The sequence below is a fragment of the Emydura macquarii genome, unplaced genomic scaffold (assembly GCF_026122565.2).
Source record: "Emydura macquarii macquarii isolate MOO-44397 ecotype Brisbane River unplaced genomic scaffold, CSIRO-AGI_Emac_v2 contig_719, whole genome shotgun sequence".
NCBI lineage: Eukaryota > Metazoa > Chordata > Testudines > Chelidae > Emydura > Emydura macquarii.
Window position 1 is genome coordinate 8,827,796 of NW_027130856.1, and position 23,505 is coordinate 8,851,300.

Genomic DNA, 23,505 nt, shown 5'->3' on the forward strand with positions numbered 1-23,505 from the left:
TTTTGCACTGGCTGCATAGGAAGATGGAAAGAGTTACTGAGCAACAAATCATGTTCTTTCCTGCTTACAGGATATCCACAAACAGAAAGTGATTTAATCAGAATGATTTATTACTCAAAAGCATTAAGCAAATTTTTTTTACCATTTTAAAAAAAATTCTATTGGTCAATCACAAAAGTTCTCCACAAGCATTCAATACATGGTATGTGCTCTTTGGGCTTTGTTGCTTAGTTATGATTGGTGAATACGTTGTACAGTATTATGTCTATGCCCTGATTGGGTAAGTGCACCAGCACTTCTAATGTGAATACTCACGTGTTATTTGGTTCATGTAGGAAATTACTGGGCAAAATTCTCTGACCTATGTGATGCAGGAGGTCAGACTAGATAATAATAATGATTCATAGATTCCAAGGCCAGAAGGGGCCATTGTGATAATAAGACGTCCTTTACAACAGAGGCCATAGAACTTCCCCAAAATAACTACTAGACCATATCATTTAGAAAAACATCCAATCTTGATTTAAAAATTGTTAATGGTAGAGAATCCACCACAACCACTGATAAATTGTTCCAATGCTTAATTACTCTCACTTTTTAAAATGTATGCCTTATTTCCAATATGAATTTGTCTAGCTTCAACTTCCAGCCATTGGATCATGTTACACCTTCCTCTGCTAGACTGAAAAACCCATTATTAAATATATGTCCCCCCACTCGGTACTTTTAGACTATGATCAAGTCACCCCTTAACCTTCCCTTTGTTAAGTTAATTAGGTTGAGCTCCTTGGGTCTATCACTATAAGACATGTTTTCTAATACTTTAATCATTCTTGTGGCTCTTCTCTGAATCCTCGCCAATTTATCAGCATCCTTCTTGAATTGTGCGCACCAGAACTGGACAAAGTATTCCAGCAGCAGTCACAACTATGCCAAATACGGAGGTAAAATAACCTCTCTATTCCCACACAAAGTTCTTCTGTTTGTGCATCCAATGATTGCATTAGCCCTTTGGACCACAGTGTCACACAGAAACTCATGTTCAGCTGATTATCCACCACAAGCCCCAACTCTTTTTCAGTCACCGCTTCCCAGGAAAGAGCCCCCCATCATGTAAGCATGGCCTACATTCTTTGTTCTTAGATGTATACATTTACATCTAGCCGTATTAAAAATGCATATTGTTTGCTTGAGCCCAGCCTACAAGTGATCCAAGCGACCTGTCCTCTTCATAATACCACTCCCCCAATTTTTATGTTATCTACAAACTTTATCAGTGATGATTTTATATTTTCTTCCAGGTCATTAATAAAAATGTTAAATAGACCCCACTAGAAACACACCCATTCGATGAAGATTCCCCATTTACAGTTACATTCTGTGATCTATCAGTTAGCCGGCTTTTAATCCATTTTAATGTGTGCTATGTTAATTATGGATCAGTCTATTTTTTTATCAAAATGTCACGTGGTACCAAGTCAAATGTTTCACAGAAGTCTAAATATATTACATCATCACTATTAGGGTTATCAACCAAACTTGTAATCTCATAAAAAAAGATATCAAGTTTCTTTGACAGGATCTGTTATCTATAAACCTATGTTGAGTGGCATTATATTATCCTCTTTTAATTCTTTATTAATCAAGTCCTGTATCAGCCGTACCTTTATCTTGCCCATAATTGATGTCAGACTGATGGGCCTATATTTACCTGGGTCACCCCACTTACTATTTAAAATATTGGCACAACATTAGCGCTCTTCCAGTCTTGTGGAACTTCCCTGCAGTTCCAAAACTTATTGAAAATCAACATTAACTGTCCAGCGAGCTCCTCAGCCAGCTCTTTTAAAACACTTGGATGCGAGTTATCCAGACCTGCAGATTTTTAAATGTCTAACTTCAATACCTGAAGCTTAATGGTTCCTTCTGGATTTAAAATCTATGAATTTGTGTGTGCAAATTTAAAACTTGGTTTCTGTGACTCCTCATGTAACCCACACACAGATAGTGTTAATCCATCTTCTGGTGGCCAGTCTACCTAATGGTTTTATTAGTCTCATAATGCATTCAGTTCATGCAGTGGAAGTGGTAGAGGTTCAAGTTATCGGTACTGCAGGCTGTAGAATCAAACACCCTGTTGGCCCAAGTACTGTTGGTAATACTCATACGCAAGACTCTGAAATTCATTCTCCATAAGCATTGATGTCACTAGCACACCCGCATTCATGAAAAAAGCATATGAAAAGGGCATATGCACTGCACCAGCAAATTAATTTAAAAATTCTGCCAGTTGTTTAAGGAAAACATTTTTGCAGTCTTCACCCAGTTCTATTTGGTGCTAATCTGAACCTCCAAAACAAGGCCTTTGACTCAATATAGACACGTTGGGACAGCACTGAGGCCCTGGGAGAACTATAATTTCTCAGGCTCATCAAAACAAAAACTCCAAAATTGCTTATTATTATGGGCCAGATTAAGCCTCTTTTTATCTTGCTGCTCCCATGCAGAAGCCAAGTATAGAGGAAATCCAATGCAAGGTGATTACGGAGTGAATGCTGCTGCAGACACTAGGGAACCAGGGAGAAAGCAGGGCCTTGGTTACATCTTTCTTCTATTATAGCCCTGCTGTGTAGAGGAGAACAGATGATGACCTGAGTCTCCTGGGAGCTTCCGGAGGATCTGTGCCTGCCTCAGGCACAGCCCTTTCCAGCACAGCGCACTTTGGCACCATCAGCTGAATGCCACAGTCCTGCCCTTTTTATGCATCACAACAATTTCAAGAGATCAGTTCAGTTTTTTCATCTTTCTTGGATACGCTGTCATGAATTTTTTACACATATTTCTCTGCATCTTCTGGTGCCTACATACTTTTAAAAATTTGGCCCCAGTGGGACCTTCAAAAGCACCTAGGCACCTAACTCCCATTCATCTCAATGGTGCGTAGGTGCTTTTGAAAATCTCATCAGGCATCTGATCTGGCCCTAAGTGCTTAATGCCAAGCTCTTGTAAACATCTGGCCCCCAACTATGAGTTCTGAGACCTTCTGAAAATCTGGCTTTACACATACAAGGCCAAATTCTGCTTTCCACCCTAAATAGCTCCACCATCATATTTCAGAGCAGCACTAGTTGCCCCCCACACACACACACACAGTCCCCAGGGCACATTAAATTGTCTCTATTCCTGGCAGAGATAACCTGGTCAGGATGAGGGCATGTTGAGTAATGGCCAGGTCAGGGCATAATCATGTTTAAATGCATGGGCTCTGGCTCCTAGGCCCCATTCAGAAACATCCTTTTGCAGCTCCCCTTGCAGAGCACTTGTGGTGGTCTGTGGCGTATACTCACCGCACACTTTGTGGGGACATGCCCCAGTGAGCCATAGCATTTGTGGCATATGCGTAGGAATAAACCCCAACCGGAATTCAGCCCACGTTGAATTCACTCTGGACTTTAGATCTTAAACCATTTTTTAAATTGTTTTCTTTTTAAAAGTTTCCTCAAAAGGTCACCTTTGAAAGGCTGCATTTTTGTGCCACCACACTATGCTCTGAGCAGTTACCTACTATTTCAAAAAGACACTGAAGTTAAACCCAGGGGCTAAATAAATTTATAACATCTGAATTATACCTCACCTGTAAAATGACAGGAATAGCAGCAGAGTGCCTCCACACTTCACTGGCAAACAGTCAATTCTTGTTCCCTGGCTAAGATTCAAGGGCCCTTCTGGCCCATCACTAGTGAATAGGCTGGAATATCTATTGAGGGAAGTGTGCATAATAGTGTAGGCTAGAGTGGTATTAAAGAACGGCACACGGATTTAGCAACAGATTTTAGCAAAATAGAACTTTACAAAGTGATCTGAGCAAATTAAGCTGTATTTAAATATACCATATAAAATGCTAAACTACAAGTCAGTATTAGAAAGTCACTTTTTTAGATCTATTTCAGGGTTAGCCTGTCGACCAGAGATATTCTTAACAGAAGACTGAGTCTGGCAAGGTAACTCTTAAAATAAGCTACTTCAAAAGCTGCATATTAATGTAAATGAAAATCAATTAACACAGCTAGATCTTCAGCTAGAGACAATTTGTGCACAATGTAAAGTCAACTTGTAATTAATTCTCTCTCTTAATCCCTTTCTGTGTGACTGAGAATTCAACTTCAGTCTTTCATTACAAAGGATATTCCAGAAAAAAAATATATATACACCACCCACTGTTAAAATACTGATAAAAAATGAATGCATTAGTTCCAGTTTCTAAAACAATAATAGCTAACTAGTCAGATAAATAGGAACATGGTAGGTATTCTGTTGAATATAGACCACCATGAATAACAATTATGGTGCGAAAGCATAACAGGAAACATTGGTAGTAATGTCTGTACTACAGTAGGTTAACGTCACACTAAGCAGACAAGACTTAAAATTGTTGATAAGGGTAAGAAAATGCAGTTCCCACAAAAGCAAATTAGCAAAGAAAGCTTTCAAATTCACAAGCAATATTATTTATGGCTGGGGTTTTCAAAGGTGCCTAAAGGAATTAAGTGCTTACTTTCTACTGACTTTCAATGGGAGTTGGGAACTTAATTCCCTTATATGTCTTTGCAAATCTCAACCTACATTTCTTTAATATTTTATAGTGGTGAGGTGGGATTGGACAGTGGGGAGTTAGCTATTTCCTTTAACAATAATAACAATAATGTTGTTAGATATAGAAAATCCAAGATATGTCACCATCAGAGTTTGATTCTGCCCTCGCACTGGTGTGAAGCAGGAGTAGTGCCATTTAAGTCAATGGAGTAACACCAGTGTGAGAGAAGAATCGGGCCCGAGGTCTTCACAGTGCTGCAGCACATCTAAAGTAGGTAAATATTGACTTCAGGGAGCTATCCCCATTTACACCACTGAGGATTTGGCCTATCATCCCTTCTTCATCAGCGTGCTCTATTTTTATAACCTATATTGAGGACCAGATCATGCCTGGCCCTTGCATGAGGTGCACAAGTAGGAAGCAGAGCACAAAGAGCCTTACCCCTCTGTCTGCCTCCCCCTCCTACACTCACCTTCACACAAAGACCAGGCACAACAGCAACTCTTGCACTGAGACTCAATCCATCAGAGTTCACTCTGGGACTGCTCCACCACCCAATGCAGACCACTGCCTTCAAAGTACAATCCGGCCCATTAGGTTATGGTAGGTTTACACAGGCTCAATCCATTTCAGAACCTGACAATTGTTTGCAGTGTTGTCATAGCCATGTCGGTCCCGGGGGGTGAGGTACTCTTTTATTGGACCAACTTTTGTTGCTGAAAGAGACAAGCTTTTGAGCTACACGAGTTCTTCTTCAAGTCTGGGAAAGGTACTTAGCTGTGACACTCTGAGTACCTTTCCCAGGCCTGAAGAAGTGCTTGGTGTAAGCTTGAAAGCTGGCCTCTTTCACCAACAGAAGTGAGAACATGACAACACATTTTTCTCAGCTCAGATGTGCCCCCTGCTGTTCTGTTCCCTGGCTGAACAAAGGTCTGTGAAAGTAACAGCCTTCAGCGTGCTCGCACTTCATAGCTTTCGGATCCACCAACCCCGCCTTTTTGGCTTCTCTTCTCTATCACACAGCTCCACTCTGCTGATTGGCTTGAAGTAGTGGGGGGAAGGTAAATTAACAAACTGAAACAACAGTGGTTCCATGCTTGGAATGTATTTCTTTTCATTTCAGCAGCAAGGGAAAGGGAGAGAGTTATGCAGGGAGGACTGCAAAGTGGGCCAATAGAACAGAGCATCACAGAAGAGGATGAAATAAAAACCGCTTAGGTAGGGGAAGCAACCAGTGAATAAGGAGTGGGGGGAGGGGGACAGAAGCGTTTCCTCGACAAATTTCTATCACCCTCCTGGGGTGCAGGGTGTGTTGGTTTTCTGCCCACCATCCCAGAGTTGGCCATATTACATTGACAAGGCTGTGTGTGTCTAGTGTATCCGAAGCGCACTGGGATTCTTTGGGAGGAAAGGTGTTGTCTAAATGTAAAACACTATCATTATGAACACTGAAAGATAATGGATGTGAAGCGACACCTACTGCAGATGTGTCAGCTTCACCTGTACATCTGCAGGCTCTCAAGGGAAGGTGCTGCAGGCAAACCCTGTCCCAGGCGGTCAGTTATCCCACAAGGCTGATGAGAGTTCCGATGTAATTACTATATGTAGGTATATTTCCAAGAATCTCTCTGTTAGTGACTGACTGGGATAAGCACAAGCAAAAAGTTCTGTTGCGATTGTAGTCAGAGTCATTATGTGGTTATGATTTGTTCTGAGTAAGGAGAGAATGTCATTTAATTAAAGAAAAGCTGCCTGCTCTAAGATCCCTTCCAATTCATCTTTAGCATTTCAGTGATTGACAAACAGGCTAAAATATATTTATTTAAGGATTATTGAAAATTGGACATGGAATGTTGTCTCTGCCAACACTGCAGTAATATCAGCTGCTGGAACAAAAAGCCCAAAGCGCGGAAAACTCCCCAGTATAAGCACAGGGGAGACATTTGGTTTTATTGATCCTCTTTGCTGAAGAAGACTTTTTAAAAAATCTCTGACTACGTGAACAGTGGGTTGATTTTTCTCTTTATTGGAAAGGATATTAAGAAGTGTACAGAGTATAAATTATCGGAGAGGTGTGCCCTGGAAAACAGTCTTTACAAATCTTGCACAATTAGAAAAACTCAAAATGATCCACCATATTTCTTCTTAGTGAGGAAAGTTACTGTGATATTTTGAGGACCTGAAATGCAACACTACATTTCTTCTGAATAATAATTATATTTTGAAAAGCTATATTCAAAGCAAGCACTCTGTTACAGATGGGAAGACAGCTACTTTCATGCACCTAAATTAGACTACAGAGAAAAATCTCTGCTATTGAGATTTTTACTGCCGCTCAGACCAGAATCACTCCCCACAATCTTCCTATAACTAATCCCATAGGTTTTTAATTACCTGAGAACTGAGCTGGTTACTACAACCAAGTGTACTATAAATACGTGATAGCCAGAATAGGGAGGACACAAGCAAGAGGCTTCTCCCAAATGTTTGACCTCATGAGGAGTAAAGGACTGGCTGCCCTCAAGCATCCTTAGCCACAGAATAGCATGAGTTATAGCCATGCAAACTTCCCACCAATGTGCCTCAACTCTGATCTGACAGGCAGGGATGGGAGTGCTTAGGAACTCCAGTGCAGAAGTCCATCACTAATCAGGACAGCACTTAATTTTAGGCCCCTATTGACTTCAGTGGGACTTAAGCAGGTGCCTAAAGTAAAGATGCTTTATGCTGAAGAGGAATAGATTTAAGCACGTGGTTAAAAGCTTTGCTGAACCGGGGCCAGGCTTGAGAGCATAGTTCACTTTTTGCTTTTTCCATCTACGTGATCTGTGTCGAGACAGCCAGGCAGGGTGCAAATTAGTGCTAATTTTTGTGCTGTGGAATTGGGAGTAGATCAGCAGCATGGATCACTGAGCAGCCATTAGGTGGTAATTTGGCATTTATCTGAATCCATGACCACTAGCTGAAAAGCTCCTTCCCCCATTGATTCCATTGCAGCCCATTACGATCTAGTCCCCATTCCCAACATTCTGAAAAGGAATCACCAAGTTTTCAGTTCTTTTGCTAGTGGGGAGAACTGTTATCTCAAGGACATGAAAACCGAGACGCGCCTTTTTTCGTGGACAGGAGTGTGTGTACTGGGAACTAATATAGTCAGAACTATTTAAGGACTCGGTTCATTCCTTATAAAATCCAGTGGAAAGACTCCCACATAATGGACATCAAATCAGGCCACAAGTTAGACTGGCCACAGAGAAGCCTGTAAAACATGAGATCGTCTCAGAGCCATTTTTAAGACTGAGTGGAGTAACTAGCTTGATAGTTCTCACAGGGAGCTGGCACTGGAGAACAGTCAAGAGTTGCCTTCCGCATTGAACCTTGCCTGCTAGGTGAGTAGGTCCATTATCTGGTCTCTCTCTTGTCCATGGCATAGGATGTAGGTGATATTCTGAAAAGACCTAAGTTCTGGGATAATAAATTTATACTGTCTTCACATTTTAGGCACAGATTCTGCTCTGTATTTTTCCCTCATTCCTTTAGTTCCTTTCTCTCCGCTTTTGGGAATCTGGAAGCCCTGAATTTGATCCCCACTCTTCCTTTAAATAACTTTGTGGTCTTGAGCAAGTGACTTCCCTTCTCTGGCTCAGTTTCCCAGTGTAGATGGTTATATTGATCTACCTCTCAGCATAATTATGAGAATTAGTGAATGTTTATACAATGCTTTGAACACAGAGGGCTGATCTGATCACACCTATACCATGTTTTCCATCGTTGTAATTCCACCGACTTCATAGATTTAGTCATTCCTAACACTGGTGTCACCAAGAGCATAATTAGGCACATAAATCTCTGTAAAGATGCTATAGGTTGGTATTTAAGGTAAATAATAGTCATTACTATCTCATTATTTATGATGTAAACTCATAAGTAAATAAGACCCAGGTAATCTACTTATGACATGCATGCTGGTGATATTTCAATCTTGCTGAACATATGTTGTTTTTCTATTTAGCTGCTTTTCTCTTCCCTTTTCAATCAAATATAAGGGGGGGGGATTTAGGAGGGTATAAAAGAAAATGTCAAATATTGAGAACAACACTGAGATCGTGCATGTGTTTCCATCTAGAACAAAGTCTTGCTATCGAATATTTTTATTCTGCTTGGAAGCCAATTCTGAATTCAGTGCTGTTAGTTGAACTCACCTCTATTTCCTAAGCTTGCATTATTAATTTTGTATTGCAATAAGATACGCATTCAAAGAGTCAGCTAGTCCTTTCCTTTAAAAGTGATATTATTTGCAAAAATGACCACGCTTTTTTCCCCAAATGAAGTTATGCAAATCCGATAGACTAAAGTAAATGTTTCATAAAACCAATGACTGTTTAAATTGTGGGACTAAATTGTTTGTATATAAATATTACCTTTTATATTCCATTTGAGTTTTATGTAGATGAACACATTACTTTAATGACCTGCATTTATAGAGGGAGAGAGGGAAAGTCTAACTCTAAAATCCTCAGCAGCCAGATGGCTGCCTTTTCTTGCATGAGATTAAAAGATGTTTCTCATTCACAGCCCTGCTTCTGAGGCAAATTAATATAGCCAGCTAAATTGCTTGTGTTTTTGGAATAAAATTTAAAGAGAACTTTTTAAAGCAATTGGTGTCACAGGTTCCTTGAGCAGATTGCTCTCCAGGTACAGCATGCTGGTTTTAAACATTCTGTAATTAATGGAAAGTATTCCGTGTTAATTGACTGCTTCAGGAAAGGGAAATATAATGACTCCTTATTAATCATGAAAAGAGACATACAGCACAGAGGCACCGCAATAATTGCACTAACGGTTGAGAAATGTTAATTAATGAAAAGAACAATGATGTAAGAAATTAGCTACATAATGCTTGCTACTGATGGAGATTGTGCTTTAAACACATTATTTAGCACGGTAACCACCGGATGTTGCCTCAAATAACAGATATCTCTAAACTTTTTTCACTTGGCTCTCAATCTCCAAATGTTTTGGCTTTTATAAGCCAAAATTCACTCCCCCAAAAGTACATTTTTCAAAAGAGTTTCTAATTTGGACTCCTGAGCTCAGTACTGCCCAAAATGAGGTGAAAAGCTGTGAACTACGTTATAAGTGTCATTTAAGTTCAGGAAAATATGTTTGTGTTAATTTAGGAAGGGAAAATATTTCTTATTAAACTAGCACTGAGCTCGACAGAACCTGAGGTTTGGAAGTGAAGATAACTGTATCCTAAAATCTCTTCCCCCCCCCCTTTCTCCTGTCTGCTTTTTATCCTCTATATCCTCTGGAGAATTTAGAACTAGGATTTAGTCTTATTTGTTATTAGCTTTATACAACAGAATTGTACATATCAAAATGCAGAGCAGCTCTTTCACCTAATCCAATAGCAGGTATAAGGAGCTCAAAATCATTAACAGTTGTAAGGCCCTAAGGTTTTCACCATCATTCTTTTATATCTGTACTCAGACAGCATCAAGGCAAGGCATACTCATCAGTCTAAATATATTCGAGCTCATTGAATTATTCGTTATGAATAAATTACCTAACAAATTTAGCCCCTTTTTTGATTCAGGAAGAGACTTTGATTTTTATAAAGGTATTTGCTCTCATAATCATATGGCAAACAGGTTGTGCAAACAAATGTCAGCCTGTTAGGTGTTTGTAGTAAACTGGTCATGACAACTATGCGGTGTATGATTGGTCACTTAAGAAGAAACATGGCATCGTGTCTGCCCCATGACTAGATGCCCGAAACGTTCTTAAAGAGGAGAATAACAAACAACATACGACAAATAGTAAAATAACAAATAAGGAATACAAATGCTCTTGTTTCCACTGTAACTAATCCCATTTCTAATGTAAGAACACAGGTATTTTTATCTAGGACAACTTAAATAATCCGCACAAATGTGTGTGAAGAATGAATACAAAGGGGTCATCAAATCAAATAGCCACTCCAAGGATTCTTCCCAACATGGGGCCACTCACTTACACTGGTGTGAGTCAGAAGTAACCCCACTAAGTCTGTGGAGTTACATCAGTCTCTTACCAGAGTGACAGGAGAGTCCGTCCTACAGTTTTCCACTCTTTGACCAGCAGGAGAAAATCTATGGGCCTGATTCACCCCCTATGCTAAGCCAGCTTTATGCAGGAACAACTCCACTGAAATCAGTGAGGTTGCACTGGCATAAAGCTGGAGTAATGCAGTGGTGACTCAGGCCTAATGAGCTAAATCCTCAGATACACCATGGTTGGCACAACTGAATAAGGATGGGAGGAGTAACTCTGTACCACCTTTCTACTTCCAATCCAGAGGCCACCAGCTCCACCCCTTTCTGCCCCGACACGTTTCCGACATGCCGTGGCACACTCTGTTGCTTTACGCCAGGCAGGGTTCTCTCTCAGCTGTCTCTTTAGGGCAGTTTAAAGGGACTTAGTCAGGCGATGCGTCTGACCCTAAATGTTTTTCCTTGGAATTAAAATACCAAAGATGGGAAAAGTCCTCCTCACCCATGTGTTGACATTTTTTCCTTCACAGTCTCTCACAGGTTCATTTCTGTGCTAGTATGTTTTATCACTGCTGTATTTCTTTTCCAGATGGAACATTCTTGGGTTACAAGGTGCTCTTCTCAGTTACTTCATCGAACCCATGTACTTGCACAGCATTATTGTGGGAAGCCTCTGTCACACTGGTCACCTTTCCAGGGTAATGAGCCATAGAATAGAAGACATTGGTCAGCTGCCAGCTTCATACCGGCATAATCAGTTGCTCCTCAGTGGTAAGCAAACACCTGCTTGAAAGAAAAAAGATCACCTTTCCTGTCATTAATTGCGCTGGACGTTGACAGGGAAGTTAACTTCTTAGCACTTGTTTGCACCATGTGTCCTCTAAGCTGCATGTTTTCCTCTCATTTTCCTTTATCAATAGCAATACACTGCACCCTGCTGCGCTGGGAGAAGAATGACCCAGCTAATGGAGCAGGCCCCCATGGAAGCAATTTATTCCCAATGATAATCAGTCAGAAGGACTTCTAGTCAGTAGGGACAGCCATGGTGCCTCGTTGGGATGCAGTCCTTCCCGCTAACCACATGGGTTACCTGAGTATGTACATAAGGGTCTGATCTGGCACCCACTGGCATCAATAGTAAAGTTGTAATTGACTGCAATGGGCACAGAATCAGCCCCTCGAGGGCACACTCCAGCAGGGTGCAGAGTGCCCACCATTCCCACTGCAATCAGTGGGTGCCGAGTGCACTTAGCAACTCACCAGAGTTGCTCAGCACCTTGAAAGATCAGTTCTAAACTCTTACAATGGCCTACTGATGGCCGTGAATGCTACATAGCTTTAAATGCTTAAAGTGGCATCAGTGCTTTAGCGCTTAAAGCCCAATGGACTTCATTCCGCTTGTACTCCACCCTGCCAACCCAGCCCAGCCCACTCCTGACCCAGGGCCTCCTAAGCCTCCCTCAGCTCCCTCCAGCCCAGCTTCCACCTGCTCAGAAACATCTGCCCCCCGCCCCTGAGAACCCCCTTGCCCAGAGCCCCTGCTCCATTCCTTGTTGCTGGTTCTGAACAGAAGCATCAGGGAAAGGCTGCAGGGAAGTTAGTGCAGGGAGCCCTATACTGTGAATCAACCCCACACAAGCTTTTATTCTCTGTTCTATGCCTGCTCTCTGAACTACCTGCAGTCTGTGCGCTCCCGCTCCGGCATCACGAGAAGTCAGTCCCCTGGTGGCAACAGGTGGTCCAACATGCCACAGTACATCATCATCATCAACCATATTATACAGTACTGTAGTGCTATTATTGGTAGGACTTAGCCCCACCAGTCCCCCGTAACCAGCTGTCCTGCAAATCCTTATCTGCCAGAGCCTGATCCAAATCCAGTGATGTCAATGGAAAAACTCTCATTGATTTCATTGGGTTTTTGCTCAGACCTTCAAGTCCGTTTGAGGTAACTGAGAGTTGAGGGTCCTCAGCACCTCACAGGATCAGGCCTTTCCGTCAGGCTTGCAGAACACTGGAGAACTGTGCTTGTTTGGAGAGGATGCACTGAGGTACCAAGGCGACAGCTGTGGTGTATAGAGGCGCTGCCAGGATTCTCTGCTGGCATTACAGCACTGAATTCAGCGGAGTGACTTAAAGCTCCTAAGTCACATAAGTGCTGTTGGAAATTTTATCCTTTATCTATTTCTTATTCCTCTTGCTGAGTTTTTATTTTTTACATTTGTCCTTGCGATAAAATTAGCTTTGCTAAGCCAGAAGAAGTGATAGTTTAGCTAGGGGGGAAATTGGCTGGTTCACTGTGGGTGTAACACATCAGATTGGTGCAGCTTGTGTGTGTGTTGTCAGGGTGAGTAGGTCAGAAGTAGCAACTTAACCTGTTGTCAAACATTTGCTTTATAAATCTTCAATGTAGTTAAACAAAGATAGAAGACTATCTAATACAAATAGATAAGGAATCCCCATACATATTTCATCATTTTGTTTCAGATGACATTAATAACTATGTAAATCCTGTTTATCAATGACTACATGAGAATGAGAATTGACTCCTAAAGTTATTTCCGTATAGAATACCAGTACATTCTTCCCTTAGTGTAGGAAATTCATTCCTGTGCAGAAGGCCATCACATACTTAAACCAACTTAAGTCCTCAAAATAGGGGTTAAGTGGGACTTACTTATTCATAGGTCTTGTGCTGGATCTCTGCACAGGGGTGAAATGCACCCATTGTGAACATAATGAACTTAAGTCTTATGTTATTCACACCAGTTTTACATAATCATAACTGCACTGATTGCACCAGTGTATGTGAGATCAGAATCAAGCCCATTTTCTAATCAAACTCAGTGGAAGTTACCTGTGTGCAAAGTTGAAAAGTGATTAAAAATGATAAGATGCTAACAAGGGAAATAACCACAGTCCAGCTGTTACTTGCTTTATACTGTAAACACAGTGGGCCAGAGCATCAGCTGATGTAAAACAGCATAGCTGGCCCAGTGTACATTCATGTTTGTGAGCCAATGTCAAATATTTCCAGGAAGATAAAGCTGCATCAAAGGGGTACCAATGTCAGTTGCAAAAACTGTGTGTCTCATAGGACTTGGTTTCTTCCTTCTCTGAGAGTTGTCTTTGTCCGGAACAGCTTTCTCTTTGCCTTCATTCGCTCTCTGAATTTCTTTAGACATATCTTTAGTGAATTTTCTCTTTTTCTCTCTTCACTACTGGGAGCAGTAGTGGGTGGAATCTGTCTCTCCAAATGATTTGGTCCGTATTGCTTTAGTTAATAAAAACATGGTTTGACACATCCTCATAACGCCTACGGAGCCAAGTATCAGAAATACTGCAGAGCCAGTGGCAATCCAGATTAAATTTAGTTTGCTGTGGTTTGTGTTATGTGCTTCACAGCTCAAAAACTTCATTGCACAGGAGACTTCCTCAAATGAGAAGTTTTGAGGACAAAGTATTCAGTGAAACTAAATGACTAATGAAATGGGTCTCCAGAAAAAGGCACATGGAATTCCTTGAAGCCCATAGCATTCTCAAATTGGACAGCTTCAGTCTTCAGGCTTCCAAATGGAGATCAAATTAATTAGGGATTAAAAATTGTTGGCCCCTTTGTTTATGAGGATACCAAGCATTTTTGTTATCTCATCTATGCTGTAAGATAAACCATTTTGGGCAAGAAATGAATTACAGTCCTGATGAGGATATCTGAGATAATTCCTTGCTATCACAGTAGAAAATGTCTGTCTGATTTTCCTTTCACACCAATTCCACACAAGTGAAATTCCACTGATTTCAGTGGAGTTACTCTTGATTTATCCCATGTGACTGAAAGTAGAATAAGGCCTAGCATTGGGTTTTTTTTGTTCTATTTCTTTTAAGATCTAACTATTTTAAAAGATACTCTTGTTGTTGGATTTTTTGGGGGTGGGTCCTAACTCATGATATTTGAATGCTTGGAATTGGCAATGCTGTATATCCCATTAAGTAAAACAACATAGGACCACACTTTGCCCTCAGTTACACTTCTGCTATTCCTATGACTCCAATAGTGTGGAATCAGGTGTGATTCAGGGCAGAATCTGGCTTATTTCAAATACTTTAACAGTGATGTGCTGGAGGGAACTCCCTGGATCCAGAGAACTGCTTTGTTAAAATTCCATCATCAATCAAAGGGCCAACCTGGACCTGACTCTAACAAGGTAGCAGAGGAGTCAGAAGGAGTAAGACTCCAACCCCATCCATTCCCCTGAATTTGGGCCCAGGTGCATGGGGGAAAGAACAGAAGCTGTTGTGTGCTTGGTATTCCCCCTATGTCCAGAGCAGGTGGGTCAGGAAGAAGGGGGAATGAGCAGAATCTTGGCTTCATCCACATTATCTTGTGCAAAGGGAAGCATATTCTATACCCAGTAAATGGCCAAGGCAAATTACCCCTTCCCAGGAGCAAGTGAGGCGCAGAGACGAAATTGTGAGTCTCTGAGTCACTCCTCCTCCTTGGGACTCCTCCAGCGGTGGCATATCTATGTGCCACCCCACATTCAGGCATTGAGGAATGGCTCAATCTAACCCTAAAGGAAGGATTGGGATGATTTCCATGTCTCTGATCGAGTTCACCCTCTCGCTAGATGCTGCTGAATTATCTTGCCAGAGAGGACTTCTGTGCGGAGCTCCTAAAAATACCTCTGGAGATCACTGTTTTTCCCTCTCTTCAAATAAGATCCCCAACTTTTCCCCCTCCCAGATATCACATAGACTTTACCACAGGCAAAGAGAAAACATTTCTGTGGGATTAAATTATTCACTGCACGAAACTGTCAGTGATTAGCTAAACACCACTTTGGTCTATGCGTTCCTCAGGCATGGTAGACATTCTCGTGAGTGCATGTGGGGCAAATCAAGCCACTTCTTCTTTTCTGCATGGATCTGGTTATCATGTTATTGCCTCACCTTGTTACTCATCGGACTCCATTAACTCACACTGTAACAGGACCAGGTGAAGAAGTGATGTCTGGATCTGGGCACTGTGGGCTAAATTTCACCCCTATGATTGGCAAACATGCATTGGAATATGTTATTGCCTTCATACGGCCTTTAGGCTTGTGGGCTGGTCATCAATCGAATCAGGTTTTTTCTCCTTATTTTCTGTTTTTAATTGTGCTGTTTTATGCACTGATTATTGCAGAGCTTCCACATGTTGTTTAATATCAGCTTGGTTTTGGCTTCTGTGCTTTGACCCCCTCCTCTGTTGTAGACTGTTCTCTATAGGCCCTGATTGCCTGGGAGTGATCTTTAATTTTTTTTGTTTTGTTTAAAAGGATTAATTGTAATGTATGTATGCAAAGCTCCTGCTAATTCAATTCAAATTTTTGTTTTCCTCTCGTCATTGGTTTTGCTGCATCTGTGTTTATTCTATGACCTGTGGCTTTTTGCTAGGCAGGAGCTGTCTGAGCATTTGCTGTCATATTTTTGGCACTCAGTCCATTAAGCTTTTTGGTAATATCTTGACAAGAGACTGGTGCATAAGTGTCAAATAACAGATTCTGATCAGTTCGTATCTTGTTCTGTCTGGAGGTATTTGAATAGCACCATGGAGTTCTCTGATATTCAGAATTTCAAGTTTATATTCTATTGCTTAGGTGAATTGGATTTTGAGAAGCAGACTGATCAGTTATCTCGGAAAAAAATTGAAATTGGTATTAATGTGACATGAAAGTGATTGCAAACCCAGTCTGTGATTATCACTCAATTTTAATCTCGTCTTAACTCTTCTGTGTGTTGTAGTTAGGATAGTCCAGTCACCCCGCTCATTCTTCTGATGCGGCCCATGCCAAGAAAATAAAAATACCGAATAGCTGTATCTAGTGTGACCATTTTCATTGTATGATTTATTTCTTTAATGGCCTAATTTATTTCCCTCCCCATGCTCAGTCCCATTTTACTTTAGCAGATACTTTCTTTCCATGTAGAGCGAATCATGCTGGACAATATTTGGAGCAGAGAGTGAGCAACTCTCTATGACATTAATTCATATCCTGCTGAGAGGCACACAGCTGGTAGGTGGGAACTGTTCTAAGTGGCAGAACTGGTGCTGCTTTCAATGTTACAGGTCCTGGAAGCATTTTCACGCAGGAGGAGTCCAACAGTATTATTGTGATTGCAATACCGTCCAGTGAGTAGGATACCAGTGTAGGTTCTGTTCCCCACTGGGCTAGCTAAATGACCTTTGGCATGTTACTGAGGTCTTTCAAAAGTGGCCACTGATCCGCTGTGCCCCCATTTTTGGATGCCCAATTTGAGACACCTTGGGACTGATTTTTTAGAAGAACTGACCATCCACAATCTCAGCTGCAGTCAGTGGGAGCTCCTGGTGGGGCAGAAAATCAGACCCTAAGTGTCTCAAGCTGGGAACCCAGAAATTAGTGGACACTTTTGAAAGTATTGGTTTTAATCACTCTATGCCTCAGTTTCCCCATCTGTAAAATGAGAATAGTGATTCCTTTCCTCCCTTGGAAAGCACTCTGAGATTAATGGCTGAAAAATGCTAATATATAAATTTAAAGTGACATTCATTGTTGTAATGTATCAAAGAATAATAAATGCAGTTTTCCAAAAAGCTGTAAAAACAATGCATCGTTGTTTGCACCACTGTTCTAGTCTGTCACTCATATGGGAAGGGCAGATTGTCTGTTATTAGGCTGATACTCCAGGTGGCAGTCATTCCTGGACTTCAATCCATGCCTATTGTCAAGGCAACCTCTGCCCAGTAGGACAATCCACCTCTTCCCATTCACCAGGTTGGACTCCTCTATCCAGGTTTGTGGGTTTAGTTGTATCTAAGGCAGACCAATAAAAAAGAGAACAAGTGAATCCAAACATATTGCCAGGTCCCTGCATTTTCCAGATATCCTGTCTTCTTCAGGCCACCCAAGTTGGGTATCACTATCAGACACCGAAGTTGGAGCTCTGTACCTAAAAGTCACTATTGAGCATCATGGTGCAAAGCTCTCTTCATGCCATTTATGCTGTGCTGGAAAATAAACCCAGCAGCTTCCTTACTCCTCTTATCTCCTGACTCTTTAGCTGATCTATTTTTGGCTCCTGGTGCCTCCAGGCCCAAGAGAACAAGATTCAGGAGTTACCACAAGGCGGGAGCTAAGCTACTTTGTCACCTCTCATGTTGTTTGGTCACAAAGATCTCCAGTAAAAAACAAACTAACAGCCAGACACGTGGCCACAAGGATCTGCACTGATACTGGTAGGAAACCTGCAGTGACACATGGTGTAGCAAGGATGAGTTGTCTAGGAAAGACGCAGTAGCTTATAGACAAGTACAATGGTAATCCACGTGACCAGCACACCCACCGTAGGATAGCTATGTGGTATCTACTGAGAACTTGGAATGCCTGACATACATTCAAGGATGGGGCAAAATCACATGTCTGCAGTAGTGACCATCCACTGTACCAGGAATATAACAGTAGTCAATGGAGTGAGTGACAGGAATGTTGACCTTTGTTACCCTGCCCAGATTATGTGACTGGGGGGAAGGTCTGTGAATTCAAAATTAATTCTTTGAGCCCAAGGGTTGTGATGAGTGTCCCTTAGACTGTGTCTTCTTAAGTTGTTTGTATATATTATGTATCTGTGTGACCTCTGGTATTTAGAAGGCCCCTATCAACTTGGGGTCTAAGTGCCAAAAGGAAGAATCTCTTCCTTTCCATGGTAAATAGACACAGACTTTGTCATTATTTCACATTTGTATTGCTTGTCACCCGGAGGCCCCAGTCGGGATCTCAGTGTGCTACTTACTGGACAAACTCCTAGGAATAGGCAGTCCACGCCCTAAGGAGCTGTTAGGAAGAGATGTGTTTATTGAGGCTGCCTGTTCTTTTTAAAAATTGGGTTTTATATTGAAGCTGGTTAAAGGAAGCCCATTCACTCAGCTGTTATAAAGCTTCTCGCTACCATGCATTACAATGTAATGGCCTTCCTCATCCTAAACATAAGGTTTGCCTGCCAAGAAAAAGAATCTACAGGAATGGCTGGATTATTCCACCCTCGTACACCCTGAAGAGGAGACAGTTAACAGACAATAAAAACAATGTCAGAGTTCACAGTAAGTCTATGTGCGTCCAGAGATATTTCATGTCTTAGCAAACAAAGACCCACATTTGCTGGTTGTGAACATTTGAGGCCACTGATATTAATGCTCTTCTGCTCTTCTGTTTCTGCCTTGACAGGAATAAGTAATGCTGAGGCGCGGCAACCAGGAAAATCTCCCAGTTTCAGTGTGAACTGGATAGTGAGTAACACGGACCTCGAGGTTATTAACGCCACAACGGGAAAGAGGACCTGCGGGGGCTCTTCGCGGCTCTGCAAGCACACGTTTTATGTTCGGTGGGCAAAGCTTTATGGAAAGGTAGGCCTTGTAAACTGCTGGGGATACAGCCTCACGGTCAGCCATTTGACTGCTGGCAGCCTCCCAACCATAGATGTGACCTGGCGTTAGCCTTGCTGTGAGGGAGAACTAAGAGCTCTGGTTCATTGCTTCCCAAGGCTGTAGAGTCTGCAAACAGAGACTATGCCTTTGTCCCTAGGACAGGCTGATTCCTTCTCTTTAGCCACCCTCTTTGACAGTGGAATGATGACAGCCTCCAAGGGGAGCCCCAGTATTCCTCATTCGTAGAGAATGAAAGCTGATGGAGATCTTCATGCGTCATATGCAGTTGAGCTAGCATTAGCTGGAATGGAGGGGAGCACTGAGAGACCAAACCACTAAAACAGCGCCCCAAGTTGTACTACAGTAATCCAAGCACTTTTCAAAGGAAAGTGTCCGCACTGGCACTTAGCAGTGCAATGCTCATTTTCAAAGTAGGACACTGTATTCCTGATCTGGGAGCACATAAATTGGCTATTTGGTTTCCTATGTTCCATTCGAAGTATCCACATTTGAAAATTGGGCTCTGACTGTGACTGTAATTTAATATTGGCAAATACCTATAATGCCATCTCAACTTCTCACAAGCGAAGTACCTAATCCTGCAAGATACTAAGCACCCACAACTCCCACTAAACTCAATAGTAGTTATATTTAATGGGATTAAAGCCATGGGTTTCCCTCAGTTAAAATGGCCACTATTCTTCCATACCCCAGTTGCCCCTAGCATAGATGGCCACCCTTTCCCATTGTTTTGTTAGTACAGCGATTGGTAAAGGATCCCTGAATGACTCTCTCTGACATTCTCTCTTCCCCTGGAGGGGTGCACTCCAAGACTCCTTTTGTACCTGGAAAACTGCACAACCCATGTAGGATAACCAGGCAGGCACTGAGTTGCGGCCCTTTCTTCTGGGTCCTTCCTCATCTTGTTCCTCTTCTTGGAGTCAGCCTTGCTTTTCTCATCTAAGGAATTCCTAGAGAAAGAGGAAGAGCTAGATTCAAAGAGCTGAGAGCTAGGCTCCATGCTTCCAGGAGAGCAGACAAAGGAACCTGAAAGGCTGATGGTGGAGGCTGCCTTTATATAACCTTTGTCTCCCTGCTTCCTGGTTGATGGTGTTATAGCATTGATGCCAAGAATCATTCTGCAGTTCTCTGCAGGATGGGAGAAGATGGGGACAATCAGCAAAGTATTTTGATTTGTACCAATTTGGCATTTCCTGAGCTGACAATGCATTACTCATGCCAACTGCATTCTAAGAGGACTTAATCCAGCCTGCGGTAAGCAGCCACAACCAATTGGGAGAAATGTGGTGAAGGGGAGGAGTTGTTCCTTTTTCTTAGATCCTCTTGTTAGTTGGTTTTCCTTTATATCCCTTTGGTTTGTAAGTTACATTCATTTTGCATTTAACTCCCACAACAACCCCAGTGCAAATTATACTATGTGGAGGTGTAAAGCCCCACTGTGTAGGTGTGAATTCCCACTCTGCAAAACCACAGCAGTACTGTGAACGCTGGAGGTCTCTGGAGCCCTGATCAGTGGCGGACAAGCAAACAGGGGCTGGGTAGAGAGATGGAAGGAAATCCTGCCTCAACTTCCTGTAGCAAGGTCTCTTGGGATTGGGAAGAAGGGATAACTGGGGCATCAGCAGTGCAGGAACAGTGGCTGTCACAGCTGCTGCTACAGGGATGCAGCAGGCTGAGAGCTAGCTCTGGGCTGGAGTCCAGGCCCACAAAGCAGCCTAGGTATGTGGCCCTGGTGAGTCTGCACCAGGCTACAAATGAGAATCAGCCAGAGCCCAAAGGGAAGGAGGCCCTGTCAGTGACTGAGGGACTGAGTGGAGTGGCAGGGGTGGATGCGTCATGTCCTTTGTTTCCCCATGGGTGGGCAGCATAGGGCTGTATACTGCTGCAGCCGATAGAGAGAGAGAGCACGGGGCAGTACTGCCAGAGCCTGGGGTTGGGTAAAGGGTTGACTGGTGGACTAGACCCAGGGGCAACTGGGACCCAGCCAAGAAGTCCAGCACCAGGCCTACAGCAGCAGGTGCCATACGTGGCAGGGACCAAGACCCAGACTCAGCGCTTCGAGCTCTCACTGATGAGAACCGGGGGCCGGGGTAGTTTGAACTTTGAATTGGTTTGTTACTGAGCAGGTCGACTGTTGCAAATAAAGCTGAGTGTTTGTTCTGACAGTGGCACTGGAATGCTTCCTGGGTGAATTCCTGCCTCCCCAAAGCAGTAGAAGAGGATCCCACACTAACACAAGGAGTGGGAGTTTGGAACCTATTAGCAAAGGGAGCCCCACTTGGCACTTTGCCTTGCCACTTCTACCCATTTTCTGGCCAACATACACCTGACCTGTAACTTGCACCATCATTGCTGAATTTGGCTGCATATATCAATAAAACCATAAACCTCCCCCTAATTGAATGAGTAACATTAGCCCAGAAACTTCCATGGGAGTAGTTTCTGCTCACTTCAGGCTGCATTTTAGTCTCTTTCCTGTAAACTATGTCTCCCAGTGTTTTTACTTCGTTACTAAAAGAAGGAAAAGTGGGATGTTTGCTCTTGGTTCTGCTCTGATGGGGAGTTTTTCCTACAGGATGTAATTTTGCTGGTTGTAAGCACTAGACTTTCACCTGTATGTCTGCTCTAAGGCATTTTCCAGACTTTGATTGCTTTCATATAATGTCAAAGACTCACTGTTGGCTTGACTGTGTTAAGACTTTGGCAGGTCAGAAAAGGTCATTGATTTAGTCCTTCTGCAAAACAAAAGGTGCTTTCTTCTTGTATGTGTGCTTGGGGTGATTATTGGACTGCAGACATGTGTCTTTGTCTCTTAAGACAGTTTCTGGCAGATGCTTCAGGTTTTACTTTAGAATGCTCACTTGTGTAGCACTAGCCATGTTCCCCCTCAACAAGACAGTCTCTCAGCTATACTTCCTGGCACAAATCCCTGAAGCTTGATTACTGCCCTCTCCTATGCATTTTTCACAGCATCTTGTATTGTAACAGATTTAAAGGAAAGGGGAGGAGGATCCTCCTCATATTGTCTCTTGGCATTAGTTTGATTGGCTCAAGCTCTGAATTGCTCAGCTTCCTTTATTGAAACCAAGCACATCCTCTTCTTGTAGGATTCTCATAAAGACTTTTTTTTTCTCCTCCAAGCACGCTAACTGACAAGCAGATTTTTCTTGGCAAAAACACCAAGTGATTTGCCCGTTTATATTTGCTGCTGGTTGTATCCACTTCAGGAAGGCAAAAACTGCTTTTTCTTTCTTTTTTTCTTTTTTTTTCTTTTTTCTTTGCATTTGCTGCACATTTGTAAGATAGAAACAATGTCTTGTGCCTTATGCCTTCAGTGTTTTGTTGTTGAAAACCAAGAGCAAACAGAGAAAGCCTAGAGATAGTTTGTTGCTTAGGAAATGTAGACAAGAAGGTTATACGGCTGTTGAAGTCTCCTGTTTCTACTAGCTTGTTGATTTGCTTTTTTATTTTTTTTCCCCTCCTCTGATTTTGTTCTGCAGCTGAGCACACGAATGCCAAGCCATGGAGACATGCCATCAGTGTACAGTGAGGCTAAACTGGTGGCTCAGACATACCAGTCTGTCAAGCAGCAGCTGTTTAAAGCATTTCAAAAAGCAGGTCTGGGCACCTGGGTGAAGAAACCCCCAGAGCAGGATCAGTTTTTACTAACTGTATAAATCATTCGACACCTTTGCTACATGACCGGATCAAATCAGCTGGAGAGAAGGATAGGCAGGATGTGTGGGCTGATAGAACTGATGCAGTTCAATATTTAATAACAACCTCCATGAGAATATTTTCTTTTAATTCTGTATTGGAAATACATAAGTATAAGATGTGTTTGATTAATGCACTGAACTTGACTTTAGGGAACGGCTTTTTTGTACTGATCCCCTCATACAGATCTACACTCACAGATTATAAAATGATCCTCACAAAGACACTGCTGTTCATTGTTTGTAGCACATAGGATTATTATTATTTATCCAAGAAGCAGCTGCATTTCAGACTTTGGCAGGCCATGCATCTGATTTAAAATACAGTTTATCTTCCCCCACACCATCAAAGCAATAATATTGCTGAATGATGGAAGATGCATTAGTAAGTGAATACATGAAAATACCTTCAGACCCACAGCATGACAGGGCAAGTATATTCATCTACAAGAAGGAGTTACGTATCCTCTATGCAAAAATCGTTCTGTCAGCTGCTTCAATTCTTAAGGAGGAATTTTGTCTACAAGGATTCTTTTATACTGTGTTTCCTGTTTTTAGATCTAAGCACAGTACTGGGAGCGAGGATTTCCTGATTTCTAATCTTGGCTCTGACACAAACGCCTTCTGTGTCCTGGGGCAAATCACTTAGGACCAAATTTTCAACTATGGCCCTAAGTTTTTGGTGCCTCATCTTTT

General features: G+C 42.1%; 1 protein-coding gene across 1 annotated transcript in view; it reads left to right on the top strand.

Annotated features, from left to right (window-relative positions):
• The window catches only part of ADARB2 (adenosine deaminase RNA specific B2 (inactive)), a 393,127-nt gene extending 369,910 nt beyond the window's left edge, over positions 1–23,217 (top strand). The window contains exons 8-10 of the mRNA XM_067542797.1: positions 11,219–11,400; positions 18,873–19,051; positions 22,594–23,217. Coding sequence (XP_067398898.1) covers positions 11,219–11,400; positions 18,873–19,051; positions 22,594–22,770 — 538 coding nt within the window. The 3' untranslated portion in view covers positions 22,771–23,217. The remainder of the gene's footprint in view (positions 1–11,218; positions 11,401–18,872; positions 19,052–22,593) is intronic.
• The last annotated feature ends 288 nt before the right edge of the window (positions 23,218–23,505 follow it).